This window comes from Colobus angolensis, unplaced genomic scaffold (assembly GCF_000951035.1).
Source record: "Colobus angolensis palliatus isolate OR3802 unplaced genomic scaffold, Cang.pa_1.0 Scaffold35, whole genome shotgun sequence".
Classification (NCBI taxonomy): domain Eukaryota; kingdom Metazoa; phylum Chordata; class Mammalia; order Primates; family Cercopithecidae; genus Colobus; species Colobus angolensis.
This window is the reverse complement of record NW_012116821.1, coordinates 2,372,534-2,382,194: the sequence shown is the minus strand read 5'-3', so window position 1 is coordinate 2,382,194 and position 9,661 is coordinate 2,372,534. Positions and strand designations below refer to the sequence as shown.

The following is a 9,661-nucleotide window of genomic DNA, read 5'->3' as shown; positions in this document are numbered from 1 at the left end:
GACCTCAGGTGATCCGCCCGCCTTGGACTCCCAAAGTGCTGGGATTACAGGCGTGTGGTGGCTGGTGCTTCTTTAGCAATGACAACCCTGCCCCACTTCAATCCTCCTGTCTCCTAGATAAAAATTAAAATACCTAATCACAAAAGTAGCCCCAGCTTCTTGAGAGCAGCCAGTTGAGGACCACCCCTTAAGATGCCACCCCCTCTTAGAGTCATCTAACACATACCCCAACCCTCCTACAGCCCCACCTTCCCCTTTCCACAGTGCTCCTGGGGCTCCTCAGGACTGCATCCTCCCTGGCCTGCAGCCACCTGAGCTAAACAAACCCATCTTTTTATTACAGGGATATTTCTCATCTTTGGTCAGCGGGCTCCAGAAAGGAAAAAGCTATTCAAGTAAAGTGCTTCTGCGTGTCTTATCGTTATTCTTTTCCAAGTACCCTGAAACGATGTTTTACATGTGTTTTGACTGTGACCCATCACATGAGGCCAGGTATGGAATTTTCCACTTGCGAGGTCATGTTGGCACCCAGAAAGTTTCAGATTTTATAGCATTTCATATTTCAGACATTGGGATTTAGAATGCTCAGTATGTACCAGATTGGCAAAAATCCAGAAGCTTTGTAAAACCATGCTACTAACACATATGTAGGAAGAGTTCTCTCACGTGCAGATAGGAGTGTGAATTGGCTACAACCTGCAATACCCACTGAGAATGCAAATGCACACACCCTTTGCCCAGCACTGTGGCTTCCCGAATTCATCCTGCAGACATTACTGCCTGCTTATGAAACGACACATACACAAAGTTTAGCATGGCATCACTGTTTCAATTCAAATAACCAGCACTAATCTAAATGTTCCTCAAAAAGAACTGGTTAAATATATCACGGTGTGTCCATAAAATGTAATGAAGCTATAAAAATGAACGAGGGATTGCTGTATGTGCTCCTTTGGAAAGATCTCCAGAAAATATATTTAAGTGAGTAAAAGAAGGGGATGAGAAAAAAATATATATGGAAGAAGGCATATAGTATATACTATATATACACCATCATTTGTGTAAAAATAGTGTGAAAAATAAAAATATGGTGCTGTGCTTCTTGATATACAGAAACTCTAAAAAAAATACAATAAACTATAAATGGTCATCCAGTCAAGAAAGGGGGTAGTGATGTGGGCAGAGGGAACTAAGATGGGAAGAGACTTTTCTCAGAATCCCTTCCTTGTACTTTTAATTTTTTGAAACCAATGAATGTATCGATTAGCCAAAATATTAAGCATATGAAAAATATTGAAGACACAATGTGAGGTATCTTGATGGAACCCTAAAATTACCATCTGTATCAATCGCGTTAACAAGACACCAAGTACTACTAATACTTGCTAACTGACTGTCTTATGCAAAAGCAAGAGATTTTGTAAACCACATTTGAAAACAAAAGGAAAGACTGCATAAAGAAATGTTCTGGTCATTATGAAATACTGGCTGGTTAAACTAAATATGGCTGTTTCTTAAGTTTTTAAAGGTATATGAATTCAGTGTTATTAAGATTTAGCTTGATTTTGATAATATTTTAATGGTAATTTTTACTTTGTTTCAGGATAGATGATTTAGGTTTGGGAGGTGCTAAATATACCTATAATGCCAGGTATCATTTTTTTGAAAAACTTTCCAAATCTATCTGGCCATCCAACTCCCTAAAATCCAAGACTGTTCCTGTCGAAGCAGACCATCTGATTAGGCCACCTAAACGTCTCCAACTTTACCTTTCTACCCCACAATGAATATAACTCAGATATTTTATAGTTAGGGAGTACGAACCCAAGAACAAATTTCCAATGTATTTTGAGCAACGTTCGGTTTTATTCAGAATATGCAAAAATTACTACAATTACATTAAAAAGTCATGGTTATAGAGTATATCTTACCATATAATTTATTGTATTCAAATCAATAAAATAATGATAGTAATAATCAAAGCATAAGATAGACTGAAACTAAGCACATTAAAATAATATTCATTAAGATTTTACCTGTAGGATGCTTTAAATATTTAAATATGAAAGATATTAAATAACTAATTGCCATGTGCTGGAAGTCATCAGTGAATAGTTTTTAAAGGAAGTAAATTTTGAGCTTGGTCTTGAAGAAAATGACAGGCATTCAGAATCCTTAATCAAATTGGTTTTATGATCAGAGATTCATTTCAGCATACTACAGTCAAATGAGTAATATAATTTATCTATTAAGTCCTTAAATTTTGATGACACGACAAAACACTCTGGGTCTACAGATATGTTCAATAAGGCTCTGAAAGCCCCTTGAAAAAGGTTATAACTTCATCAAAGCTCCAGATACCAGCCTCTCTCATCTAAAAAGAAATTATATTAAAGTGTTTTAAAATTTTCATACACTTTAATAAAAGACTTGACCAGGTAACTATGAAATGATGTACATTCCTACTGCTACAAACCCCATATGTTACCACATTTTTTTTGCGACAGAGTCTTGCTCTGTTGCAAGGCTGGTGTGCAGTGGAGCGATCCCGGCTCACTGCAACCTCCGCCTCCCGGGTTCAAGCTTTTAAAAACATGTATGTGAAAACAAGACTGTACTGGGTCTCAAATCCTAGCTGTTGTTTTAACATGTTTTGCTTAATTCTCTGGTAAGTTACATGGAAGTAGACTCCAACAAACCCAAGAAAATATTTAAGAAACCAGCCAAATTGATTAAAATTAAGCTCCATAAATTTATTTATATTGCTTAATATCCACGATCTATTCAAGCCACAAAAGAAGTCCTTCAAAGAGGAAAAAGTCGATGCTACGTGTCCATGTTCTCTTTGCTACCTCACCACACAAAAGAGAAAGAAGAAAGTATTAAAATGGAAAACTATATATATGTATGTGTGGGTGTGTGTATAGATATACATTTTTTTTTTTTTTTTTTTTTTTGAGACAGTCTCGCTCAGTCGCCCAGGCTGGAGTGCAGTGGTGCGATCTCGGCTCACTGCAAGCTCCACCTCCTGGGTTCACACCATTCTCCAGCCTCAGCCTCCCAAGTAGCTGGGACTACAGGCACTCACAACCACGCCCGGCTAATTTTTTGTATTTTTAGCAGAGACAGGGTTTCACCGTGTTAGCCAGGATGGTCTCGATCTCCTGACCTCGTGATCCACCCGCCTCGGCCTCCCAAAGTGCTGGGATTATAGGCATGAGCCACCGCGCCCGGTAGGAAAATTTTATTTTGATGCTTATGATTGGATGTGCTATGAACATTTTATCTGGATTCAGAGTAAGAGTCCCTCACTCACTACTCCTTTTCATGTCACTCATGAGTGACAGTCTCTAAAACATAAGGAAACGGAATCATTTTATCAAATAACATATATACTATTTTTCTACAAATTCTGTAAACTGAAATATATAACCCAATAACCTAAAAAGGTATTTAATGAGACTAATTTAAACTAGAAACTGCTTGACATATTTAAAGTACATGATTCCAATTAGCATTTTAATATATTGCAACTGAAGTGAATATCTACTTATAAGCGAATTTAAAGAGAATAACACAGTCAAAGGCAACAATGTTTTCACACAGTAACACTTACCATTAAAACAAAACAAAACAAAACAAAGGTCAAGATAAAAATACCACGCATGTACCAACTAGAAGGATTAAATGATTGATAAAATCCTTCTCCTGAATAAGACTTAACAAAGTGGCAGAGTGCTTTCTTGAAAGGTTCAGAACACAAATGACAGGGAACAAGTAATGACTGATACTTTCTACTGCCACTAACCAATAATGCAAACAGCTATTAAACCAGTCATTCTTCTCACCCTCCAATCTCAGAAGGGGAAAAGACAGAGGGAGAGATGGAGTTAGATTAGGTTATAGTTGTGCATTTTCTCAAAACTAATTTTTTTTCCACTGAGAATATAATTTTTAATAAAGGACAGGAAGATGTTTCAGAACCGGGTCCGCCTTGGTGGACAAAACAGGGCCCTGCGGGCCAGTGCGCTATGCTCACCTGCTGCGGCTGGTACCTCTGCTGGGACTGGGACGGCAGATACTGCGCCTGGGGCGGGAGGTGCGGGGGCTGCGGCTGCTGGCTGTAATATGGCTGTTGGCCCTGTTGGCAGTAACCACTCACACCTTGCTGTCCATACTGAGGAGGCATCTGTCAAAAAGTCAAGCAAAGCAAATGAGAAAGTCAAAATGTGCAATTAAATGAAATTGAATATGGTTTCAATTTGGAAACATGAAGGGGGTTCTCTGCTAAGCAACTAACTCAGTATTTGTAATCCTCTCTTCATTAGACAAATTGACATGCTGCTTTCTATTCACTTACTATCAATGAAGTCAAAAGGCAACCTGACTTTGCCTTTAAAAACCATCATATTCTATCAGATAGAAACTATTGAATAATACCATAAAGATGGAGTAGGGAGGAAGTGCTAAATACTGAGACTAAAAAATAGCCTCTACTAAGAAAGAGAAGCATGATATGAAATCCATTCCCACGTAACAGTGAAAATTAAAATGAACTCAAACAGTCCAGGTTAACTCAGTAATACTTTATAGGAGGCTTGTGGTTGGGATGCTTTACTATGGTATATGTTTGTTTCTAAGTTCAGAATAAAAAAGTGAGAATATACCAACTGCCTTTACAGCACATATATACCAGTTAAATTATCAATTTTATTTACTATTTTTGCTAAGGATGGCATTTTCTTAGTTGATAAAACAGGTAACAATGTAAAGCAAGGCGTACAACAGTGTAAATACCAGAGGTATAGAGACAAAAATAGCCTCAACCAATCTTCTCCATCTCTAATTTACATCAGCCTAAAAATGCCTGAAAGCATTGTTTAGAGGAAAATCCTTCCTCATGCAATAAATATACCATGGATAGTATTTTTGAATTTTTTTAAATGAGAAATCTATTGCCTTTTTCTGTAATTTCAAGAGAGAGCAGGAAAGGAAAAGAAAAACAAGATATCAGGACAGCAAAATGCACTCTAGAGATACGAATGGCAAAGTCATTTTGTTTCATACCACAATATGGCCCATTGGAGAACTTCAAGAACTGGAGCCCCATAAGCAGACACACTTAACAAATTAATGATGAGCACCAGATACACACCTAAAACCCAACTCCACTATAGAAATGCTGAATGAGGAAACAGATGAAATGGTAAAAGATGAAAAGAGAAAAACATTTAGCCTCTCAGAAAAATCAGCACAGTAATTCCTAACACATACAATGGGGTAACAGGGGGAAAAAATGCAAAAGTTAAAGTTCCTATATTTCTTTAAATCCAATCCAGATTATTTTCAAGATCTACCAAAGAGGATGAGAATAAATGTGACCACAATGTCTCACAGTGCCTCTCATCACACAAAGCCTAAGTTGTTGGAGCAGAAAAGTCTGCATTGAAAGCCATTTAACAGCACGGTTGAATTTTTTGCTTTTATTTATTTTACAGCTTGATATCTCATAATGAATGTATGTCCCTGCCATAAGCAAAGCCAAAGAATTTCCATAAAATACAACTCCACATGCTAGAATACCATATACCACTACAACACACATCCTTCCGTTCAACACCCATATGTTTGATTTGATATCTAATACTATATTTCACACAAGCATCTTTGCAGTTTGATTTAAAGCAGTTAGGATAACACTTCTGCCAGTGTTAAAATGACTGTAAAGCTCAGTCAACACAGCCAGCAACTCCCCTATGAATTGCGCTTTAATATGTTGACTTTCTGGTTACAGAAACCCTCACACACAATATGGAAGTGTTGTTTGGGGAGGGGGGGCGCTGTTTTCTAAGCAAGACAACAACAGGACAGATTGCAGGAACCTACTAACACTAGAGCAGCCACAAGCTGACTAGAATTTTTTACTACCTCGTCCAGCTCCAGGAAGTTTGGGTGCAGGGTGTGGGGCAAGGAGGAGCATAGGTGGGCACAGCGGAAATCTTCAATGGAGCACCCGCCTACAGAACTGAGCAAACTGAGACCTGGGTGCCCTCAAATATGCTCCTCCACAATTAAAACCAATTTGCTCTCCTTTCAGACACATGGCTCATTCATCCATTTAGGACCAACTTCACTGGCACCCACCTTCTGTGAGCCTGGGCTGAGGAAATTTGGAACAGCACAGAGGGGCTCTCCCTGAGACCTGGGGCCCAGTGCCAACCAACTGGACCTGGTCAGCTGTCCTTCAATGGGAGCCGTGACGGGACAGATTGCTCAACTCTAGTTTACCCAAAGAATCTTTGGGTTCGAAATACATGGACTCTAAGTCCAATTCCCTTTGCACGTGAGTTGTGTGAATATGGTCAATCACATGACTCTGCCTTACATCTCCAACTGCCTTCCCAAGTCATGTGGATGCCCTGCCCAGTCCCACCTAGAAGTCTATACAGGTGCCATTAAGACTTACTAAACTAGAAGTTGTAGTGCTGTCTGTAAAATATTATTTCCTAAATGTTACCTTTAAAAACCAGTTTCTCAATTAGAATACCCCAGCTGACTGAAGCTGAAGTCTAACTCTTTTTTGTTTGCTTGTTTGTTTGTTTAAGACAGAATTTTGTTCTTGTTGCCCAGGCTGGAGTGCAATGGAGCAATCTCAGCTCACTACAACCTCTGCCTCTCGGGTTCAAGCAATTCTCCTGCCTCAACCTCCCGAGTGGCTGGGATTACAGTCATGCACCACCATGCCCGGCTAATTTTGTATTTTTAGTAGAGACAGGGTTTCTCCATGCTGATCAGGCTGGTCTCAAACTCCCAACCTCAGGTGATCCGCCCATGTCAGCCTCCCAAAGTGCTGGGATTACAGATGTGAGTCACCACGCCCGGCCTAAAATCTAACTCTTTAATGATCATTATTGTTTGTGTGTTAATGCATTCAGATGCAAGGCTTTGAAAGATCTAATATATACTGTTCAGACTTCTGAAACTAAATAGCATTATGAAACACAAATCAACAGGCTGCCCCACAAGACACAGAAGGCCCCAGAGCCTTCTGCTGGATGCTGCAGACAACAGCTCCTCTGATTTCTGGTGTCTGGGTGGCTGTCCCTCTCCTCAAAGGCCATCAGAGCATGCCAGCACTGCTCACCACTCAAGCTCAATCCCCACCCGAACCCAGTTAGGCTTCTAATGTGCTGAGGACCAAGACACTCACACACGCTGCCCACACAATGAGGGCCCAAAGGACCAATCCGTGAGGAAAGCACCTGAGCTTCACTGTCCCAAGCTTTGCAAATCCTATTCTGATTGCTGAGAGTTTTTAAATCGTTTAGTTCTTAACCATATGCAGGATAACTAAGATAACCAGACGGTTGCATGCAAGTGACATGCAACCAACAGTTACTGAGTGCCAGCTGGCAGAGAGCTGGGGACACAGAGCACTGGTAGCTGAGGCAGCCCTCCCTCCCCAGTCTAACCCTAACCATGGTCATTCTCCTGCCTTGAACAACCTGATCTTATCACAGGGGAGACTGATTTAGTTATGTACTAAAACCCTTAACTGCGTGTTCACGTTTTTGCTCTCTGTCCTCATCACTAGAATATAAGCTCCTGGAAGAGGATTTGAGCGTCAACAAATACTATTGAATGGTAAGTACTGTTCAATGATTACTAACGCAAGCTATTATTATATGAAAAATTTTAACGAATCAAGGAACACATTATAATATGGAGATCTCTTGACTACCCAAATCTGACACACGTCTTCAGCTTCATCTACAGCCACTGAACGGTACACTAACAATAGCACGGTGTCCTTGGACAAAAACCGCTGGCCCACAGAAGTCCTGATTGTCCAGCGCATGCTTTGCCTTGAACACAGTTCTAACAATACATATATAATTTGAACCTGCAAAACTGAACTAAATGGAGATCTCAAAAAAAATGCCTCGGATCAGAACGTTTCCATTTGTTATTTAAAAATAAGAATCTGGTGGGGCACGGTGGCTAAAGCTTATAATCCCAGCACTTTGGGAGGCCAGGGTAGGCAGATCACCTGAGGTCAGGAGTTCCAAACCAGCCTGGGCAACACGGCGAAACTCCGTCTCTACTAAAAACACAAAAATTAGCCAGGCATGGTGGCGCACAACTGTAATCCCAGCTACTAGGGAGGCTGAGGCAGGAAAATCGCTTGAACCTGGGAGGTGGAGGTCACAGTGAGTCGAGATCGCTCCAGTGCACTCCAGCCTGGGCAACAGAGCAAGACACTGTCTCAAATAATAATAAGAAGAAGAAGAAGAAAAAGAATTTGTTTCACTCATTTCTAAATAAAGACCTTTAAGAAATGAACACACATAACAACAAAAACTTTATAGCTAAAAATGATTCACTTAAATATTTATTTTAGAAAATTAACCCAATAAAGAACACAAGTACTACCTTCCACATTTCTGTATCATGTTAGATATGCAGGGTCAGGACTCATTTTTCATTTCACCATACCCTGAACTTTTTGCTCATCTTCCAAAATTAATGAAATGACCAAAGGTTACCCTCTCCCCTTTTTTCCTTCTAAAGAAGTTTGTTTTTGTTTTGTTTGAGATGGAGTCTCACTCTGTTGCTAGGCTGGAGTGCAGTGGCGTGATCTCAGTTCACTGCAAACTTTGCCTCCCAGGTTCAAGTGATTCTCCTGCCTCGGCCTCCCGAGTAGCTGGGACTATAGGCGCCCGCCCTCATGCCCATGCCCAGGTAATTTTTGTATTTTTAGTAGAGACGGGGTTTCACCATGTAGGCCAGGATGGTATCAATCTCTTGACTTCGTAATCCGCCCACCTCAGCCTCCCAAAGGGCTGAGATTACAGGTGTGAGCCGCCACGTACATTGTTTTTAATTAATTAATTAATTTATTATTATTATTACTTTTGAGACGGAGTTTTGTTCTTGTTGTCCAGGCTGGAATGCAGTTGTGTGATCTCAGCTCACTGCAACCTCTGCCTCCCGGATTCAGGCGATTCTCCTGTCTCAGCCTCCCAAGTAGCTGGGATTACAGGTGCGTGACACCACGCCCAGCTAATTTATGTATTGTTAGCAGAGACAGGTTTCATCATATGGGTCAGGCTGGTCTCGAACTCCTGACCTCAGGTGATCCACCTGCCTTGGCCTCCCAAAATGGTGGGATTAGAGGCATGAGCTACTGCGCCCAGCCTAAAGAAGTTTTAGACAGCAGTTTCCTACTAGGTTTAAAGGTACACTGACCCCACGACCCGGCCACGTACCTTGTAAGTATACACCCATGAAACACGCATGTTCCAGGAAGGATATTCAATGCAGTCCTGTCTACTACAATTGACAGAAGAGGACAAAATCGAACTCTAGGACAGGTGGTAAAGTGGAAAAGTTAACTTTGCTATAGGCACACAATTAAATGTATACAAGAGTAAAAAGAAAGGAGTAAGACATCACACATCAAAATGGTTCAAAACTAAAAAATACAATGTTGAGTTTAAAAAGAAAGCAGGGGCCGGGCGCGGTGGCTCAAGCCTGTAATCCCAGCACTTTGGGAGGCCGAGACGGGTGGATCACGAGGTCAGGAGATCAGACCATCCTGGTCAACATGGTGAAACCCCGTCTCTACTAAAAAATACAAAAAACTAGCCGGGCGAGGTGG

At 40.6% G+C, this 9,661-nt stretch overlaps 1 protein-coding gene across 2 annotated transcripts in view; it reads right to left on the bottom strand.

Moving 5' to 3' along the window:
• ARID1B (AT rich interactive domain 1B (SWI1-like)) overlaps nucleotides 1-9,661 on the bottom strand; it is a 393,153-nt gene that overhangs the window by 314,985 nt on the left and 68,507 nt on the right. For both annotated transcript variants that reach the window (XM_011952754.1, XM_011952755.1), the window contains exon 2: nucleotides 4,040-4,189. In XM_011952754.1, coding sequence (XP_011808144.1) covers nucleotides 4,040-4,189 — 150 coding nt within the window. The remainder of the gene's footprint in view (nucleotides 1-4,039; nucleotides 4,190-9,661) is intronic.